General features: G+C 40.9%; 1 protein-coding gene across 11 annotated transcripts in view; it reads left to right on the top strand.

Annotated features, from left to right (window-relative positions):
* The window catches only part of WNK3 (WNK lysine deficient protein kinase 3), a 164,091-nt gene that overhangs the window by 15,689 nt on the left and 126,308 nt on the right, over positions 1–22,094 (top strand). For 10 of the 11 annotated variants that reach the window (XM_061614118.1, XM_061614117.1, XM_061614114.1 and 7 more), the window contains one exon: positions 7,997–8,649. In XM_061614118.1, the coding sequence (XP_061470102.1) occupies positions 8,128–8,649 (522 nt within the window). In that variant the 5' untranslated portion in view covers positions 7,997–8,127. Of the gene's footprint in view, positions 1–7,996; positions 8,650–13,137; positions 13,201–22,094 lie in introns of those variants that run through there. The other variant, XM_061614120.1, reaches the window with a different exon arrangement.

The raw sequence follows: 22,094 nt of genomic DNA, 5'->3' as shown, positions 1-22,094 counted from the left end.
CCAGCGCTCTTAACCATTATACCACAGCTGCAGAGGGCACAAGTCAACTCAGCTTGGCACCTTTAAAGCCCTAAATGGCTTAGATCTCAAATATCTGAAAGACCACCTCCTTCCCTACAGACCCTCTTGAGTGTTAAGGTTGGCAGTGGGGGCCCTCGTGGTAGCTCTGCTGCCCTCAGAGGTTCCGAGGGTGGCAGCCTATGAGAAGGTATTCTTTGTGCAGTCCCCAAATTGTGGAATTCCCTCCCTTATTGAAGTGTGTCTAGTGTTCCCATTGTACAGCTTTTGTTTAATGCTGAAAACATACCACCTTTACTCTGAAATATATATTTTCCTCGAACTTTCTTCACTTCAGCAATTCTAGGGCAGTATCCAACTAATGTGTCTTTTCAGCACAAGGATTTATGCTTGTGCAACAGAAGTTCCCCCCCACACTCTGAATCTGTTCTAAGGGTTCCCCCAATGCTCAGGCACAGTTTTGGGGAGGTGCAGTGGGGAAGTTGGATATCACTTCTAATTATGGGAGCCAATATTATACAGCCACTCTCGTGGCTGTATACTATAGTCAGCGGGGAGTTTTCACGTTCCGCAATGTTAAATGGAAAATATCCCCCCATGCCATTCTGAGGCTTCCCATAACCTCATTTCAAAACAAAACCTTACAAATCTTATAGTTCTGAACTCAGAAACGCTTGCTTAACAACCCTGTCAATTTTCATGGCGATACACAAAACAGTCAGAGAGAATCGAGAGTTCAAAGTCTAAAAAGAGAGAGAAAAACTCAGCCCTTTTGCACTTTTTTCGCGAGTTCTCATAATCTGTTGAAATTCATTAAAAATCAGCCATGTTCACAGAGTACCTGTAATGCTAATACTGACCTTGCCCCATACTCTGACCTTCATCTACTGCAGTTTAAAAGTTAAAAAAATGCCTGGTTTATTTTTAATTAATTTAAGAAATTTTGGCTGGAACCCTGTTATAACGCAGGGCATGCTCAGTAAGGACCAACTGTCAGTGTTCTAAAAGCCTCACAGCTGCTGGGCTTGGCTAATCAGAGGGCCACACCCACACCAGACTTGATTTCACTTGAGACAGTCATGGCTTCCCTCAAAGAATCCTGGGAAGTGTAGTTTGTGAAGGGTGCTAAGAGGAGACTCCTATTCCCCTGAGAGAATGGTTTAACAGTCAGCCACTTGATTAAAGGTCTGTGAGAGAAACCTAGCAACTCTTCACTAACTACACTTCCCAGGATTCTTTGAGAGAAGCCATTATTGGCTTTGAGCCATGGCTTTGAGAGAAGCCATGATAAATTGTTTTAAATTGTTTTTAAAAGATGTGTTTTTAAATTTGTATATTTGTTTTTAATGTTTTTAGTTATTGTAAACCACCCAGAGAGCTTTGGCTATGGGGCGGTATATAAATACACTAAATAAATAGATAAATAAATAATGATTGTCCAAAGTGTAATAGAGGCCTGGTGTGGATGTGGCCAGGGACAGCTTTGTTTTAAATTTGGGTGGGAGGTAGGGTTGCCAGGTTCAGGGCCTGAGACTGATCCTGTATCTTTAGGAGAAGAGAAAGTCAGCCAAGTGCCGGTGTTCTTGCAACATTGTAATGGGAAAAACCACAAGGTAGATTGTCCCTTCCCCCTGCCCAACTGTGAAAGATACAGAAGACGTCTTGGTTGGCAGGCCCAGCCTGGTCAGTTTTACCTATCCTAATCACGATTGCATAGGAGTATATCCGATTCAACTCAATAATCATACAAATGATCAGACCCGCCTTTTCCCTCCTTCCCCTTTCCTCTCCCTTTCTCCTCCCCTCTTCCTTCTTCCACCTTCCCTGCCCACTCCAGCCCTCCGTCCCTCCCCCCCAGTCAGTTTTACCTATCCTAAGCATGATTGCACGGAAGTAAATCCCACTGAATTCAAACATGCAAACGACCACATCTGTCCTTCTTCTCCCCTCCCCCTCCTGCCTGCTCCCATCCCAGTCCTCCCCTCTGCCTTTCCACTCCTCCCTCCTCCCTTCCCCATCCCCTGTGGTCAGTTTCACCTATCCTAAGCATGATTGTCTGGTGTGTGTGTGTAAATCCCACTTAACTCAATAAGCATGCAAATGATCAATCCATTCTCAGCAAACTTGCGCAGGATCCCATTTCTTACCTCCCGGATTAAAAAGCAGGAAAATTCACTAATAGGCAAAAAAACCCTTGCGGTTTAAGAATGTACCTATAGCCCACAGATATTTCTACCAAACTTTAAAAAGCAGGGAAATTGGTCAGCTATAATGAATGCACCAGGGGAGCAGGAGACCTGAACTCCTCTCCGAGATATTGTACTGCCCTACAAAGTTGTCAAAATGCAAACACAATTTGGGTTGGTCTTTCACAGTCCAATCCACTTGCTGTGTAGCTTGGAAGAATTTGGTAACATGTGCCTCTGAGCATATGGTGAGTGGTGGCAACACCTGTAATCAGCCCAAATAATAGAAAGAAGATATATGTCCTGTGCTGATCTTGTTTTAGCAGGGAGGAAGCAACATTATTAAGACAGTTGATATAGTTCAGATGGTCACTTTAAATATGTCTGATTTACTTTGCAATTTTAGTGAAGTTTTCTATAGGAAATCATTTTCTTTTGCTTTTGTTTCTATGAATATGTGAAGTACAGCAACACTTTGCAAAATTTATACTAAAAAAACTCCAAACATAATTGTGAAATAATGGCACTGACTTCTGCAAAATAGTCTCCAGTGGACCTCAGAAGTCTCTCAATTTGCACAAGATAAAACAGTGGGAGGTGAAATATATTCTAGCAAAATTCTAGGTGTGCTCTATGTTTTTAATTGATCGTGAACACCTTGCCTTAAATAAAGTGGTTTAAACATAGCAGGCTGAAAAATGCATCCTCTTTTTTCCAACAACTAGAGTCATTGCTAAAGTAGCAGCATATTGTAATCAGTCTGATTTTACATCAAACTGCAGTTTCAGGTCCAACTGTTAATGCACCCAAAATAGAAATAGACCATAACCTCCAGTTTGAAACAAACAAGGCTATCTTCACCATCTTATGACATTGACCAATAAAAAGGCTTTGAAATTAATAAAAATAAATTTGACACAGATTTCTAGGATGAATAATGAGGGAAATAAAATTTTCTAGTTTAGATTCTCTGTAGAAACATTAGTAACACAGGAAAGAAGCAAGGTAAGAAGAACACCAACAAACATACAAAAATATAATTCTCCATCTTTGGAGATGGCAGGTGTTGCCACCACTCGCCATATGCTCAGAGGCACATGTTATCAAATTCTTCCAAGCTACACAGCAAGTGGATTGGACTGTGAAAGACCAACCCAAATTGTGTTTGCATTTTGACAACTTTGTAGGGCAGTCCAATATCTCAGAGAGGAGTTCAGGTCCCCTGCTCCCCTGGTGCATTCACTATAGCTGCCCAATTTCCCTGTTTTTTAAAGTTTGGTAGAAATATCTGTGGGCTATAGGTACATTCTTAAACCGCAAGGTTTTCTGCCTATTAGTGAATTTCTTTGTGATTTACTGCAGTATTTACTTGGTAATTTAGAGATCTACCAGTAGATCCTGATCTATTTTCTGCCAACCCCTGTTCTAAGTCACAGTCACTTGTGGTAGCTAGAAATGTTGTCTTTGTCATGTTCGTACTTAATCTGTAAAACCTAACAATGGTTAGCTGTATGTTATTACATTCTTATCTGATTTTGGTGCCCTCCTTGATTTTGTTTTGCATTTCAAGACCACCTTCAGAGATGTTTGTCAGAGTAGCATAATTATGTCCCTAGCACTACATTTGTTTTTAAGCCTGGTTTTTCTAGTCAGAGCCAGTGTGGTGTAGTGGTTAAGGTGCTGGACTATGACCTAGGAGACCAGGGTTTGAATCCCCACACCAGCCTTTCCCAACCAGTGTGCCTCCAGATGTTGTTGGACCACAACTCTCATCTTTCCTGACTATTGGCAATGCTGGCTGAGGCTGATGGGAGTTGTGGTCCAACAACATCTGGAGGCACACTGGTTGGGAAAGGCTGCCCCACACAGCCATGAAACTCACTGGGTGACCTTGGGTCAGTCACTGCCTCTTAGCCTCAGAGGAAGGCAATGGTAAACCCCCTCTGAATACCACTTACCATGAAAACCCTATTCATAGGGTCTCCATAAGTTGGAATTGACCTGAAGGCAATCCATTTCTACTCATAAGAAATTCCTTTGGATGATTTTCTCTCTCTTAAATTTTCTGATTTATTGGGTTCTGTGGTGTGAATCCTAAGGTGCTCACAGAAGGGATCTGACTTCCATTAACTTCTTCCTCCATCTGCAGCCCACGCACCATATCCTGAGCCATTCCTAAGGGTCATCCAGAAGCAGATTGGAGGGAGGGGCATGGGGGGCTGCAGAGAGAAAGGGGAAGTGGATAAGCCCCATTCCATGAACAAGAACCTCAGTGCTACTTGTGGAGAATCTTTGGCCCTTCAGATGTCGCTGAACAGCAACTCCCATATCATACCTGTCCCTTGTTTGCTGGGACTGATGGGGGTGGTAGTTCAGCAATATCTGCAGGACCAAAGGTTGCCTATACCTGCTCTAAGCCTATCCCTTCTGTGATGTGTAGAATAATGCCACTTCAGATAAAACTATTCTGTGGATTTTATATCCAGGGATAATTGTATGCTATTAATTATCATTGTTCTAGAAGATTTATGATAGGTGCACTATACTACTACTACTACTACTTTATTAATCGCCTTCTACAATTGTCTTAAGACGATTTACAATAAAAACAGCAAAAAAAAGTTAAAAACACACAAGACAGCAGATCTATTTAAAACAAACAAAATTGACACCCATGGCAGAGACCCATTCATCCAGCTGGGAAAACTTATCAGAACAAAAATGTCTACAATTATTTGTGGACAGTGAAGATAGTGGGAACCTTTTATATCTCAACAGAAATGCTGTTCTACAGAACAGAGGAAACCAATTGAAGGCCATGCTCCAAGTTATTATGGAGAAGGTTTCTGATATTTTTGGAACTTGAAGCTCTCCCACAGACTGTAGTGACCTACTGGGTATATAAGGATACAGGCATCTTAAAAGTAAACTCGCTGTGAACTGCATAGATATGTTGGTATCAAACCTTAAACTTGACCCAGTTCAGTGCAAATCCTGCAAACGAGATGTTATATACTGGTGGTAGTTTGCCCATACAAGCAATCTAGCTGCAGCGTTCGCACCAGCTGCAGCTTCTGGATCAACCTCAGGGGTAGCCCCACATAGAGTGCATTGCAGTTTCCACCATGAGGTTACTAATGCACAGACAACTGTGGTTAAGCTATCCCAATCAAGGAATGGCTATAGCTGTCTTACCAGCCGAAGTTGGTAAAAGGCTCCTAGCCACTGAGGATACTTCTACCTCCAGTGACAGAACTGAATCCAGGAGCACCCACAAACGATATGGACCTGCTAATTGTGACCCCATCCAGGGCAGACAACTTAACTAACTTCCTGGACATGGGAACCATTCGCCCATAGAGCCTGCCAGTTTATTAGCCCCCACCCAGCTCACCACTGCATCCAGACACAGGTCCAGGGCCTTCTCAGCCATTCCCAATTCAGATGTTACAGAGAAATAGAGTTGGGCTTCATCCATTTACTGATTACACTTTGCTTCAGAACTCCTAATGACTGCACCCAACAATTCTCTATTCTTGTTTAGATATCATAGGACATATTGTAACTTTTAAACATTTTTTGTGTGACCGTCTAGTTTTTGGGTGTTTCTCTTTTAAAAAACTGGCTCCCAGTTTCTGTGTACTCATAATTAACTTCTATCCTAACTTCATTTTGAGGACATAGAACACAATTCTCGAATGTGTCTCCTTGAACTATAGTTGTTCAATATTTGTTGACATTTTCTAAGACTCTAACTTCAAAGCTGCTACTTGATGAAGGATTAAGTATTGTTTCTCCAAAAATGTTCAAAACCATAAGTTAGTTTCTCCTATCATGAGATGAGCTTAAAAATTATGGGTTGTATCCAACTAAGTTTTACTGAGTATCAGCCCACTGAAATTAATGAAACTAAATTATTCATGATCATTAATTTCAATGTCTATCTAAGTATGACTAACATTGAATACAGTCCTATGAGAATGCTAGAAAAGGTTACTTTTTATTTCTCAACCTATGAAATATACTTTAACTGAATAAAGACCTGGTCTTGAGGTTTGAAATTTTGCTCAAAAATGAATTGATAGTTGAAGGGAAAGGATACTGTCATCCAGAGCTGCTTTGTGAGATAGTTCAAATATTTCTTTTCTGTTGTGGGTATATTTCCTCCCATATTTTATTTATTTATTATTTGATTTATATCCTGCCCTTCCGGCAGGAGCCCAGGATGGCAGTTTTGAAACTCACATTCAAAATCTGCTCTCTCAATGAAAGATTTATCTAGCAGGGACCAGATAATTTCTTTGTCTTTAAAAGATGCTCAGGAGTACTGCAGTCTACTTTCCCATGGACATGCTGTGATAATGGAACCTTCCATAATGACATTCTACTTAGCTGTTGAATGGATCATTTCCTCATTTTCTTAAGTTGCTGGTATGCTGTCTGATAAGGTTCTAGCTTGCTCTTTTTAAGAGGAATTAAGTTTTTTTCTGTAAGTTTAAACACTTTATAAAACAGCATGGGTTAGAGTGGATTATTTTAGAAACAAACTGTACATGTAAAAGTCTTTGATTAGTTGGCTACAAAAAGAAGTGAAGGATTTTAGCTTGTGCATGGGTTCTGCATAGATGTGCCCTTGTTGCAGTACATATTTGTAAATAAACGTGGCGTATAACGGCAAGTATCTAGAGGGATTTGAAAGGAGTCCATTAACTCATCCATTTGCTTGAAGTTTTGTTGTTGCTGTGGGCTGGCTAATTAAATGCATTTCCATTGAATAATGGATTTTTTTTTTTTTTACATTTGAAGGAGCTATTAAAAAAGTCTTGAAACCACATGAAAAATTCCCATCAATGTGGTCAGTGTTACCTTCATAACATAACGTGCCAGCAGGAAATACCAGTTTATCTGGACTTAATTATTAAGCATCCACAATGCACTTTCAGAACATAATAGAAGTGCTTCTTTCATTTAAATTATAAGGAGCAATTGTAGTCAGGGCAGGACACAAGGGGAGTGGTGTTTAAGAAAAGCTGTTAGTTGGCTTCTGTTTTTCTGAGGCAGCATATGTACATTCTGCATGCATACCCTGCCTCAGATAAATGGCAGCATTAGGATTTTTGATTAAGAGAAATGTTCTCCTGTTTGTTCCCCCCCTTGTGCAAACCATATGACCTCTGTGTGTGTGTGTGTGTGTATATATATATATATATATATCGGCGTCTTAATTTCTTTTTCTGTTAGAAAGCTTTTTGCATGGAGACAGGGTTTTTTTTAAGCTTTTGTATAGTGGAAGGTATGCTGAGGCTACAAACTTGACAGGAATTTCTAAGCATCCCAAAATAATTGAAGTTCTGCTTTTTGCTTAGGTGAAGGCAATGTTTTATAATACAAATAATAAAGTGGGAGATGACAAACAGGAAAGGGTGTGTGTGAGAACTTTAGCATTCATCGAGCTTTGACAGTTGCATGAATTCATTTACAATTGTTGGGTTTAAGAGAAGGAGAGGGAAGATATCTAGGTCAGCAAGTAGTAAAGGCTTTTATATACAGTATTACAACATGATGTGATAAGATATTGAAGCCAGTATTATATATATCTATATTGCATGCACCTCTGACAGAGTTTAAAGCAAAAACAAAGTTTCAGCAAAAAAAGAAAGCAGGCTAGCCATGTTTGTGTTGTTGGGATTAAAGAAGACCAGATTAATTAACTGAAGGTTGCATTTTTGGTGCCTGCTTTGTATTTCACTTTCTAAAATGATCCTGTTTCCCCCCCCTCCCTCTTGTTGCAGGTTGCTATGGGAATCTTGTGATAATCTGAGAGGAAATAAGTCCTGGTAACATTGCAGTTACTCATGATGTGCCTGAAGTGAAGAGGAAGGGAAACACTTAACATATCCAAGTGCCAAGGCTGTGCTGTGTCATGGCTACGGACTCGGGTGAATCAGCCAGCACAGAGGAATCGGAGAAACCTGATGGAGCTTCTTTGGAATGTAGGGACCCCTCTGTTGATGCTACTTTGACCATGGAGACCAGGACCAAAGAGGGTGTTAACACACCTGCCTCTGGGGCAACTACAGAGAGAAAAAGGTTTTTCCGAAAGAGTGTGGAGATAATGGAGGATGAAAAAGTCTTGGAACCCACTCCAAGGGACGAACAGGAACAGTATGTGGTGATTGGCCAGAGGGTGGCTCATCTTTCTGCCAGCAGTCTGGTGGCAGGGCAGGAGGCCAGAAATGAGCATGACTCGAAGGTGAATTTGGAAGCCTCAAACGAAAGGACCAAGAAAGAAATAGAAGAGGAGGCAGAGATGAAGGCTGTGGCTACATCACCAGGTGGAAGGTTTCTGAAATTTGACATTGAGCTGGGGAGAGGGGCCTTCAAAACGGTCTTCAAGGGTCTGGACACAGAAACCTGGGTAGAAGTCGCTTGGTGTGAACTGCAGGTTAGTGTAGATGAGTTCCATAAGTTATTCCTGTGTCTATATCTGTGTGGTATCCAGAAGGGCTAACTTTGTCCACCTATTGAGAGGTTCATTTGGGAATATCCAGAAACTTGTGTGGCTAGAGTGATCATACTGCAGTGCAGTATGGAGTATGCATATTCTAATGCAGAATCGAATAATAATTTAGTGCAGTATGTATATTCTAATGCATAATTCTCAAGATTGTTATGGAATCTTGAGAAACCTAAGTATGTTTTTCTAAAAAAGAACAAGCTTCTAGTCCTCATTGTTACAGATAAGAACACATTGCAGTTTCTGTTAAATTATTAGAAGCCAGCACTGATCTATAGTTGTTGAGGGCACATATCCCAGTCTCTTCACCAGTTCTGGCCCCTGCACATCATTGCCACTTCTGAAGTGCTAACAATTTTGATACTTTTTACTCAATTCATGACACAAACCAGGAAAACATCCAATATTGCAATGCCAGCCCTCTCTCAAGCAAAATCTCAAATAAATAAATTGCACTGAATAAAGTGTACATGCTAAGTAAATTCATGCAAATTGTCAGCAACGTATTCTAATTGCAGAACTGGGTTTTGTTGTGGTTTCAGTTTATTTTTTAAAGCACAGAATTTCAAACCTGTGGCTACATTCCTTGACTGTGATTGGATCTCACCTGAGTTGGAGTTCCTTTATAGACTTTTATAATGTAACCCCATATTGAGGATCATATCAGTAAATTTCTTTTTCACCAGATCACAAAATGAGTAATCAAGGTTTTTTTTATAAGTAAGCACAGGAAATAACTGCTTTAAAAATATATGGTTTACATATGGTTCCCAAGTGGTCTCTTAAGCAGACACTGTTTATGGTTGGCTTCCTTTAGCTTTAGCAGTTGAAGCAGCATGTACCTTAAAGACTATTTTCTTAGTGGGATGTTCATCCAGTGATGGAAGTGTGTGTCAAAATGTGGCCACAAAGTTGCTCAGGCAAATGCTTCTCAGCTAGGCTTTGCCCATCTTTCCTCTCATCCTCTTTGTTTTTGCCCTCTCTCCTTCTCAGGTCCTTAGCTCTTGTCCTATAGTATATGCGCCCTTACTTTAGGCCTTGCCTCCTTCTCCTTTTCTGTTCAGTTCTAGAACCTACACCTAAGACCATCTTAAGAGGAGGCCCATCAAATGTTGAGATTGGTTGTATCGAAATATTGCCTAGGGATGGATGAATAATGATGGAGTCACCAATGTGGTGCCCTCCAGATGTTGTTGAACTACAACTCCCATCATTCCCAACCACCAGCCATGTTACCTGAGGCTGATGGGAGTTGGAGTCTAGTAAGCTCTGAGGGCATGTTAGTCCAGGTTCTTTGAAAATGTACTCCTATATCTCCAGGTCTTGTGCTGTCATTCACTTGTCTTTAACAGCTAGTAGTACTTGCTGTTTTTGCTCAGTTCTGTGAGTCCACATTTGTTCTTCAGCTTTTTCTTTCTTCCAGGCCTGTTAAACATGACTGTCTTTGTCCCTTGGCTGCTATGCATGCAGATAAGTCAGAGATGCAAGTGGGCTTTGGTGTAATGGCTGCTGTGACTTGTCACAAGATGCTGCCATTTTCAAAATGCAGGTGAAACCTTTTGTGTGGAATTCATTTGTAGTGCTCTTTCCCAGGTGAAAGTTTGCAGGTTCCCTTACCCCTAGGTTTCAAATAGTACTGCTTCCTCCCACAGGATGACCAGATGCAAACAAAGAGAGGGCTCCCATACCTTTAATAGTTGTGTGTAAAAGATGGAATTTAAAAGGTGCAGGGATGACAAAAAACACACAGCAATTAAAGATGCAGAAATTCTATTCTTCTTACCCATGCTGGCAAAACATTCTGGAGGAGGAAACAGACACAAATAGACTTGGGGAGGTGCATTAAAAGGGGAATTAGACAAATTCATGGTGAATGGGTCTATCAAAGGCTATTAGCCATTATAGCCAAAACGGACTCCCAAGTTTAAAGACCTGTTGCTGGGGGAAAACAGCAGGGAGAGCTATTGGCTCCTTGTGAATTTTTTGGAAGCAACTACGTGGCCACTATGGGAAAACGGACTGCTTTACTGAGTCTGGTCTAGCAGGAGTCTTATGATGTTTTTATACGAGTTTATTTGGCATCTCCATTGTTCAAAGGTAGTTTACTAACCAGTTCTGTAATAATAAATTAAACATGTACTGCTCCTCATAATGTTAGATTTAAGTGCTGTTCTCTTTGAAATGTTATGTTTTTTTAGGTGGATTTGCCAGTTGTCCCCATAGTAGTTCTGCTTTGGAACAGATTAACTGTAATAGTGATTAGCAGGTAAATGCATTAGAAAGTCCATTCAGAGGGAAAGTACCTTTTTAAAGCAAGCTAGGTCATCTGCTTGTCTTTTCTTCATCATGGAAAATTGAGTTGAGTAGCTATGATTCAAAAAACAGTGTGTGGTTGTTTTTCCCCCCATATACCCATCAGTCGGTAGCAGAATAACTACTTGAATGTCTAATAATTGGTTTAATCTCCTTGACGGCTTGTTGTTGTTGTTATGTGCCTCCAAGTCAACTACGACTTATGGCGACCCTATGAATCAGTGACCTCCAAGAGTGCCTAAATTTGCCAGAGTTTTCCATGCCTTGCATCTAAACAGCTTCTCTGCAGTGCTGGCTGAGTTTAAAGCAAAGCTTATGCTGGGCCATAACAGTTCCTTATAGGCTAAAATGCTCATTGATCCAGCATCATAATCTATATATCTTCTCCAGCATTATACTCAGAATATTAACAGAGCAATTTAGCAGGCCTGTCTGTTTGGATATGATATCCAAACAATAAATATGATATTGGGTGAGCATTTCAGTTGGTATGTTTGTTTGTTAGGATCTGAAGTTCAAAATCAACCGTAACAGATGCAACTGTGTCTTACAGAAAGTTAGGGTATGTGGTCATAACAATTCCAGTTTATGCAAAAAAAAATTAAAAAAAATTTTTTTAAAGTTTTTTAATACATGCAATAACAAACACTAAATTTGTACATATAAAGTTTTTACAGAGACAGGAAGAGTATTCACTAATAGGCAAAAAACCTTGCGGTTTAAGAATGTACCTATAGCCAACAGATCTTTCTACCAAACTTTAAAAAGCAGGGAAATTGGGCAGCTATAGTGAATGCACCAGGGGAGCAGGAGACCTGAACTCCTCTCTGAGATATTGTACTGCCCTACAAAGTTGTCAAAATGCAAACACAATTTGGGTTGGTCTTTCACATATATATTTCAATATATTTTGCACAGGAATTGCAGCAACATAACAGATTTCGATAAACAGGCAGAGATTCTAATTGGACAACCACTAGAAAGGGATACCCTAATTTTTTTAAAAAAACAGCAAAATATAAGGCTAAAACGACAGATAGGAGACAGCTACTTGAACAAAGAAAAAAGAATACAATTGAAACAAGAATGACTGTACCGCTAACTTTTGATGGATTTAATGGGAAAATACAAGAGATCATTTTGAAATATTGGAATCTTCTATCTGATATTCCCAGGTGTAAAGAAAGGCCACTATTTGTGTTTAAACGGGCCCAAAACTTGAAGGACTTCCTAGTTCACAGCAACATAAATTGGAACACAAATCCACCAAACCACTCTATTTTGTATCCCAAAACTGTAGGGAATTTCCCGTGTAATCAGTGTAGTGTATGCAACAATTGTATCAAACTGCATCAATTTCTAAACCATGGTATCAATAAAAACTATACTTTAAGGGGATTTTTCAATTGTAACACCAAGGGTGTTATATATATCATAAAATGTCCATGCAACCTACCTTCTATATGTAGGCATGACAATGAGGAAGATTAAAATGAGGATCTGTGAGCATAAAAGTTGTATTAAGAACAAAAGACAACATGCACCCCTTGTCAAACATTTCATTAGCCATGGGCATACAGAAAAGGATGTCAAATTCTGGGTTATGGAAAAGGCTACAGGAACAGGAACAGCATTAGAAACTAAACTAAAGAAGAGAGAGCTCTTTTGGACATACACTTTAAAAACCATGGCCCCAAAAGGCCTGAATGAAGATCTGAATTGGCTCCCAGTATTATGACATCTAATACGAAAACAGAAAATAGGTATCAATGCAATGTCAGGTTATGCATGTATTCTCTTTTAATAAAGATTTATAACAATAGTTTTAGCAAATGTCAGTAACAAATTGGATAATGAGATTTACTAATTCAGTATATGTATAATAATTATGTATTCGTTTTAAAGTTAAGGTGGTACTGTATGGTTTTCATGCCGAGTTATTACATAATTATGGATTATCAAGTAATCTTATGGGATAATTGGAAACCAGCAAGAGCAATTTTTTATGATATCACTTTAAGATAATTCCTACAGCTGAATTCACTTAACAAGTAGTCCTTTTAAATACCTTGAGCAGGCATTTGCATTCAACCCCCATGTATTTCGAGGGGTTTTCTATATGAATGCTGGTGATAAAAATTGTCCAGAGGAACTGAATAAAAAATGGTAAGCAATTCAAGAAATAATTATTAATGGGAATGAAAAGATCTATTCCTATATTGAAAATTAATAGTAATTTATTTTGGATACAGAACTAATGGAAATGCATCTATCCTGCACCTATTACTTTTCATCCAAGTGAAAATCTGTTAAGTGTTTTCCACTATCCCTTAAGAAATTGTAGGTAATAATTTTTAATCAAACCAGTCATATAAATTGAAGCTCTGTGAATATACAATGTACATTTTTATCCTGTATAGTATGTGCTTGAAAGGCCATTGAAAAAGACACACAAGTCGAAATGCATCTGGCCATAATATACGCATCTTGCTCCATTGAGATACAGATTTTAAGCCTACAAGCAAGAGTACCAGCAGTTTATATAAAAAGCACTATAGCAGCAATGTATGTATTCATTCATGAGTATGGACTAAAGACTTAGGCACTTTTGATTCAGGAGATACTCTTCTGTCTCTGTAAAAACAAATTTAGTGTTTGTTATTGCATATATTAAAAAACTTTTTTAAAAACTTTTTAAATTTTTTTTTGCATAAATTGTAATTGTAATGACCACATACCCTAACTTTCTGTAAGACACATGTTTGTTTGTTAGACCTCCTTTTACATCTATTTATTTCGAAGTAAGCCCTGCTGGAAGTAGTGGAATTAAATTTATCATGTGTATGAAAAAAATTCCAACTATATTTTTACTATTTAATTACTGAATGGTAAAAGGTAAAGGTGTCCCTGCACTTGTAGTGCGAGTCGTTTCTGACTCTTAGGGTGACGTCTTGCGACGTTTACTAGGCAGACCGTATATATGGGGTGGGATTGCCAGTTCCTTCCCCGGCTTTTCTTTACCCCCCAGCATATGCCAGGTACTCATTTTACCGACCACGGATGGATGGAAGGCTGAGTGGACCTCGACCCCTTTTACTGGAGATTCGACTTCCTCCTTCCGTTGGAATCGAACTCCAGCCGTGAGCAGAGCTTCGGCTACATTACCGCTGCTTACCACTCTGCGCCACGGAGGATCTTACTTAATGGTAGGAGGGATTTTTTTCAGGACTTTCAGCCCCTCAAGCTTATGGAATCTAACCCAGATCTTGGTTGTGAATCAACTGCAAGTATCATTAATAGCCTGCAAACTTGCTTGTCTCTTTCCTTAAAATATAGATGAAGGCATTTTAACTTTGAACTTTTGCTGTGGTAGCAAATTTCACAGCTGTCTCCTCTTTGTGAATAATGTTTTTGCTATCCCTGCACCCCTCTATCAAATTGTTTCAGAGGATAGGACATTGTCCATAGATCTGGGTTCTATTCCTGGATTTGCCATAACTTTGCTGTGTGACTCATATTTGCAAAAAGATGTAAGGCTTATTGAAAAGTGCAGTGTGGGAAGTGCCACATAACCTTTAGTCAAAACTTTTGGTACTAGGGTTGCCAGGTTGGAAGCATCCCAAAACCTGAGGTGTCACGGGGCGGGCCCTAGTGATGTCACGGGGCGGGCCCTAGTGACATCATAAAGCATGATACATTATCAACCACAGTTGCTTGGAGCATACCATTCAAACAAAAAAAATGCCTTTCCTGTCCAAAACACCTTCTCTCAACTTCTGTGCCAGAACCCAGTAAATTCTTTGCAAACTTCAAGAGATGGACACCTAGGGATATTGGGAGGGGTGTGTGGAGAGAGAGAGAGAGAGGTTCTCTCAAGGACAGATCTGTCCTGTTTACTTGCCGCCCTGGGCTCCTGCTGGGAGGAAGGGCAGGATATAATAATAATAATAATAATAATAATAATAATAATAATAATAATAATAATAATAATAATAATAATAATAATAATAATAAATGAACATTAACACTAGCTCCACTAAATAATATAAATTAATGAATTATTTAAATCACTCATTGCATCTTAGAGGAATACAGGAGCATGAAGTATGGTCTATCCAGATAAATCCAGTCTCTTGCACAAATACCTAGAAGTTCAGATTTGATGAAGATCAAAGTACTGCAGGAATTATTTTAGGTAACTGATAATCCTTAGGAGAAATAGTTCTTCCACTATACACACCACATTGTACATTCCCATTACCCTCTGCTTAAGCCAATAACATTTTTCTAAATCCTGTGATGTTAAAATCTGAAGCTCCTATAAAATTTTACATTTTATAAATGATATATTATAGATTAATTACAGAACTTCTGAAATATATTTTCCTTATGCTGGAAGCTCTAGTTAGTCTCATTTAAAAACCCCTCCACTTTTTACATTTTCTAGGTTTATTCACTCTCCCACACATGCTTATTTTAAAATGTGTTGTCCTGGAGTTCTCCAAGCACTAGAGGCCTAAACCCAAGTATGGAACACATCTCTTCTAGTCTAGCACCGGATAGCACACCAGGTCACTTGTTCCACAGAGTCTACAAACCTATAATAATTATAGATATGCCATGCGTTAATTAGTGCATGGTGTGTGCACATCACCAGCGGCATCTTAAGGCAAAAGGAGAGGCCATGTACCTGAGCCTCAGTGTATGAGGTGCAGTCAATGAAGGGGGGGCATAGGGAGCTGCCTGCCACCAAGTCAAAGCATTGGGTACATCTATCTCTGTACTGCCTACACTGACTGGCAGCAGCTCTCCTGCGTTTCAGACAGGGAGTCTTCCCAAGCAACACCTGGAGATGAACCTGGGACCTTCTACATACGAAACAGGTGCTCTGCCCACTCAGCCACAGTCCTTCCCTAGGGAGTGTGGGGAGTTCTGGAGGGGGGAGAGGATGCCAGGGATGGCTCAAGGCATGTTTGAGGGAGAAGGGAAACTGGGGGAAGGGGGGCTCTTTTGGCAGGAGCCCAAAATGAAGTCAACCTGCAAGAAGGTATGGCATGAGGGGGTGCCCACCTGCATTGACCCAAGTGTGCGAGGAAGGTTTGGTTCAGTTTTGTTTTTTGGGACAGGGGGGCAGGAGACTATTAGAGGGTTGTTAATCCAGGCAGCACCCTATCAGTCCTGGGGAGGGAGCAGCACCAGGGATCAAGGGTGGCTCTCTAGTCCTCATGGAGGATGGTGAGTTAAGAACCTAAGAAGAGCCCTGTAGTGCTGGATCAGGCCAATGTGGGCTCATCCAGTCCAGCACATCCTCTTCTCACAGTGGCTGACCAGCTGCGGGGCCCCTGCGCTCCCCTTCCGCCATCCACGGCAGGATAGCAGGGCAGAAGCTTCAGAGCCACCCACCATTCTGCCGCTTCACCTACCTTTCTCTCTGCTGTTTTTTTGCAGCGTGCGCAGGTTTGCCATCAATTAAGATGGTGGCCGAGGTTTCCCTAAGGGGCTGAAGCCTCTGCTGCCATCTTGGTTGATGGCAGCAATATGAGCGTGTAGCACACATGCATGCTATCAACCAAGATGGCAGCAGAGGCTTCAGCCCCTTAGGGAAACCTCGGCCGCCATCTTGATTGATGGCAAACCTGTGCGTGCTGCAAAAAACAGCAAAGAGAAAGGTAAGTAGAGCGGGGGAATGGCGGGGGCTTGGGATCTCCTGCCCTGCGGCCAGCCCTGCTGGGTGGCCATGCCACACCACGCCAAAAACCGGAGATCCAGGGACAGGGGGTGTGGTCTGGCCAGGGAGCCAGAAAATACCCCCAAAGCCAGAGACTCCGGCTGAAAACTGGAGATCTGGTAACTCTATTTGGTACATATGACCATTCTAGGATTTAGAGTTTAGTAATACTAGATTGTGTCTGCTCAGCATTTGCAGGGGCTGCTTAACTTTATCAGGTTTAATAACTCATTGGGTGCTTTACTGTCAGAATCTATTTTAAATCCATCTCAAAGTTTGCCCCAGAAACACTCTATACTAATTCTTCTTTCTTTTTGTGCATTGTAGGTAAAGAAACAATTAAGTCAAATATGCATCACAGCACTGACAGGATTAAAAGCTGCATTGTACATGATTGCCAGATCTAGATTGTTTCTATTTATTGAGCATGTGTCCTGATTTGTTTGCACAAAGTTTGCTGGGAGGCTAGATGACATTGGCAGTTTATCGAGCATTTGTTCTGATTTGTTTGCATGGAAGTTAGATGATGATGCATCAAGCAATTATTATCGCACACTTTTCAATGTGTTTTCCCACCACTTTCCTAAAGGTTTTATTGTTTAGTTGTACTGTATTTTATTTGTTTGTATTTTATTAACAGGCGGAGTTAGTTTTTATTAGTGAGAGTAAGCTGCTTTGTGGAAGAAGTTCCTCAAAGAATATAAAATTTAAAATAAATAAATGTATTTATTACATTTATACCCCTCCTTTCTTTTCATGAAACCAAAAATGGCTTATATATGGTTCCCAGGCAGTCTCCCATCCAGGCACTGACCAGACCTGACCCTGCTTAGCTTCAGGAGAGAGCTGGCCTTGTGTGCCTTCAGACCATAGCCTGGGACCTATAGTAAGTAAAAACATTCCTGACCACTGATAGAGTTGGCTGGGGCTGATGGGAACTGGATGGGAGTTGGGAGCATACCAACATTTGGAGGACCATAGGTTCCTCACCCCTGCCCTAGAATACACTTCTATTCTCTCCAGTAGTGACCCCTTACACGGGCCATACTGCATAATGCTAAATTCATGTTGTCCCCATCTTCAAAAAAGGCAAAAAGGAGGAACCAGGAAACTACAGACCAGTCAGTCTAACATCAATCCCTGGAAAAACTCTGGAGCAGATTATAAAGCACCTTGAAAACAATGCAGGGATTACTAGGAGCCAACATGGATTTATGAAGAACAAATCCTGCCAAACTAATCTTATCTCATTTTTTGATCGGGTAACCTCCCTTGTAGACTGTGGGAATGCTGTGGACATGATATATCTCGACTTCAGCAAAGCTTTTGACAAAGTGCCCCATGATATTCTGATTAGCAAGCAGGTTAAATGTGGGCTGGATGGAACAACTATCAGGTGGATTCACAGTTGACTCCAGAATCGTACTAAAGAGTGCTTATCAATGGTTCCTTCTCAAACTGGGCGGAAGTAACGAGTGGGGTACCACAGGGCTCGGTCCTGGGCCCAGTGCTCTTCAAAAAATTTATTAACAACTTGGATGAGGGGGTACAGAACATGCTTATAAAATTTGCAGATGATACAAAATTGGGGGGCATAGCTAATACCATGGAAGACAGAAACAAAATTCAAAGGGACCTTGATAAGCTGGAGCATTGGGCTGAAAACAGAATGAAATTCAACAGGGATAAATGCAAAGTTCTACACTTAGGAAAAAGAAACCAAATGCACAGTAATAAGGTGGGGGATACTTGGCTCAGCAATACAACATGTGAGAAGGATCTTGGAACTGTCATTGATCGCAAGCTAAATATGAGCCAACAGTGTGATGTGGCTGCAAAAAAGGCAAATGCTATATTAGGCTGCATTAACAGAAGTATAGTTTCCAAATCACGTGAAGTATTAGTTCCCCTCTGTTCAGCACTGGTTAGGCCTCATCTTGAATACTGCATCCAGTTCTGGTCTCCGCACTTCATGAAAGATGCAGACAAACTGGAACAGGTTCAGAGGAGGGCAACAAGGATGATCAGGGGACTGGAAGCCAAGCCCTATGAGGAGAGACTGAAAGAACTGGGCATGTTTAGCCTGGAGAAGAGAAGAGTGAGGGGAGATATAATAGCACTCTTCAAGTACATGAAAGGTTGTCACATAGAGGAGGCCCAGAGTGCAGGACACGAAATAATGGACTCAAGTTGCAGGAAGCCAGATTTTGACTGGACATCAGGAAAAACTTCCTAACTGTTAGAGCCATACGACAGCGGAATCAATTACCTAGAGAGGTAGTGGGCTCTCCAATACTGGAGGCATTCAAGAGGCAGCTGGACAGCCATCTGTTGGGAATGCTTTGATTTGGATTCCTGCATTGTGCAGGGGGTTGGACTTGATGGCCTTATAGGTCCCTTTCTACTCTACTTTTCTATGATTCTATGATTCTTTTAAAAATGGTAAACAGTAGTCACCATGGTGACCTGATCAGGACTGGGACCATAGCACACATGGGGGGGGCTTAACCCTTCCCCTTTGCCATGAAAATTGCCCCCCTCCAAAGCTCCTGTTAGCCCTGGGAGGAAAGCTCCCATTGAATCCTATGTTACTTCCCTCTCTCACATACACTGCTTAATTTATTACATCCGCCTGGGGAAGCTCAGAGGGTGGCTAGGCCTATCTTCTGCTCTATCAGTCGCGGTGGACACTAGTGTCCACTGGTTTATTTATATATTTTAGTCATTTTACACCCCACCTTGCAACAAGACAGCTTGGTTTATGGCATTCCACATAGTTTCATCTTGCTGCTTAACATCTACATGAAACTGCTGGGAGGAATTTTCTGAAGACATGGCGTGTGGAGTCATCAGAATGCTGGTGATACTCATTTTTGACATTCCTTTCTATCAAGGAGAGAGCCTTGAACTGGTGTGTAGAAGAGAGAGACAGAGAGTCTGTCGCGGTCTTAAATTGGTCTGTAGGATTAAATATGAGCTAACAAATTGAGATTTAATCCAGACATGAGAGAAGTACTTTTATATTCTTATGTTTTGTTTTAACTACAGATTATTGTGCTGCAGGTTATCAATGTGTTGTTGTTTGGTTTCTTATTGGATTGTTTTTTTAGATCATATTGTTAACTGCCTTGAGCCTCTCTTTACAAGTGGAAAAGTAGGCTATAAATTGAAAAGCTTGGTGGTATATATGTAATAAGAAACTATGGTTTGCCACAAATCAGGAAGTAACTAAGCAGAGTGCATGAAGGGAAGTGGGACTACGTGAGCAACAGCTTTGTTCCCACAGCATCAAATTATTGTTTAGGATTACTCATGAGGCAGCCCAGTGAGTAACATCATAGCACAAAGGAGTATATGACATACTTTGACAACACGGTGGCAAACATACTTGGCGAAGATAAGAAAATGCGGAGAAGGCAAGAGGCTCCTTTAGTTTTTCAGTGTTTTTGCTTGACACACGCAGCAACAGGGCCTATGTTTAATAATCTCAGGGTCTTCTTCATGGTCCCTGTGCAGTCCCACATATGGGTTCTGTGCGTGTGCAGAGTAAAGTTCAGAACCTTCTACAGCTAGCTAGATTTTTAGCAGAAGGCCTTCTCCCAACCCTCAGGATGAATGTTGAAGGGGGTGTAGCAGCCACCTTTCTCTCTAAATGCATATGTAGGCTTCTTCAAATTAAAAAAAAGCAGTACTCACCAAACCCCACAGGAGTTTTTCTTTTAGATACCATATAATAGTAGTCTTCAGCCTTTTCAGACCTGGGACCCACCTTCAAGCCACACCTATATTTGGGGTTCCATTTCTTGATTTTTAACCATGTATTAACCAGAGCTTGGAAGATTACTTTTAAAAAGTAATAAATTACAGTTACAGTTACATGGCCCCCAAAAAGTAGTAATCACCGTTATAATTACAATTGCTCTGAAAGTAACTGATTACTTTACTTTTCCTCCAAAGTAATCACTACAATTACATTTCAGTTACTTTAAAAAAAGCCTACAAGGTGCTGGCCTTGGCTGCTGCCTAAAACAACATTAAAAATAAACAAACACAGAGGTAGTAGAATAATTATTTTTATTCATAAGATAGCAATGGTGGTCTCTCCACTGGTAAGGGTGGTGGGGAGGGAGACTGAGGCCACTACTCAGATCTTTGCACATCAAACCAAGTGCAACCCCCCCACTCAGCCAGCCAGCATAATCTCTCTCACTTAACCACCTCCCAGACCCTGCCCTGCCACCAACTAAGAAACACTCACCCAAGCACACATTTTGCCCTGAGATGCAAAAAAGTTAAAATACTGCAGATGCAGCCCAGTAGCCAGAGAGGGTGGTGGAGGCCACTTTGTATGCCAAGTGCAAACACAGTATTCACACACACACACACACACACACACACACACACACACACACACACACACACACACACACACACACACACACACACACACACACACACACACACACACACACACACACACACACACACACACACACACACACACACACACACACACACACACACACACACACACACACACACACACACACACACGTGTTGTCATCTTTCACCTTCACAGTTCTTTATCTCCATTCTGCTGCTGCCTCCTTCTCCTCCTTTATCCATGTTCTTGACCTCCGGATACTTTTTCCCTCCACTCCATTCATCACCACCACTATCCATTTTTTAAAATAATAGTTTTCTCCACTCCACCCCGTCTCACTCTCTGCCTCCTCCCTCGTCGCCTCCTACCCATCCACAGAGCATGAGGAAAGAGCAACACTGCACAGAAGCCCAGTTTGAGGCACATGATTTTCATCCACAAATCAGAGGAGCAGAAGACTTCCCCTGCTCCCCCCCCAAGTAATGCCCAAAAGTAATTCTGGAAACGTTACAATTACTCCACAAAAGTAGTAAAATTACTCCTAGTTCTATTACAATCAAAATGTAAAGGAATTACCCACTTGTTACTCAAAAAAGTAATGAATTACAAGTAATTCGTTACTTGTAACTAGTTACTTCCAAGCTCTGGTATTAACATAGTAGTAGTGCTGCTGTTGCGACCCACCTTTGTGACCTGGTAGTGGGTCTCAGCCCACCAGTTGGAAGACCAGTGCCATATCACATTGTTTTTCTCCGAATGTTCATACTGCTTTTCTTCAAATATTCGTTTGATTTCAGTGAATGGCCCAAGGAAAGATTTGGTTTCCTCACAACAATAGTTTCTGTAAGAACAGGTAGAATATGGTCATAGGCTTCCCATCCACTACTGGGCAGCGATCAAAGTTCTTGTATTGATTTACACGGCTCTTAACTTTACAAGGTCTAGGAT

Source organism: Rhineura floridana, chromosome 3 (assembly GCF_030035675.1).
Source record: "Rhineura floridana isolate rRhiFlo1 chromosome 3, rRhiFlo1.hap2, whole genome shotgun sequence".
Classification (NCBI taxonomy): domain Eukaryota; kingdom Metazoa; phylum Chordata; class Lepidosauria; order Squamata; family Rhineuridae; genus Rhineura; species Rhineura floridana.
This window is presented reverse-complemented; position numbering and strand designations above follow the sequence as displayed.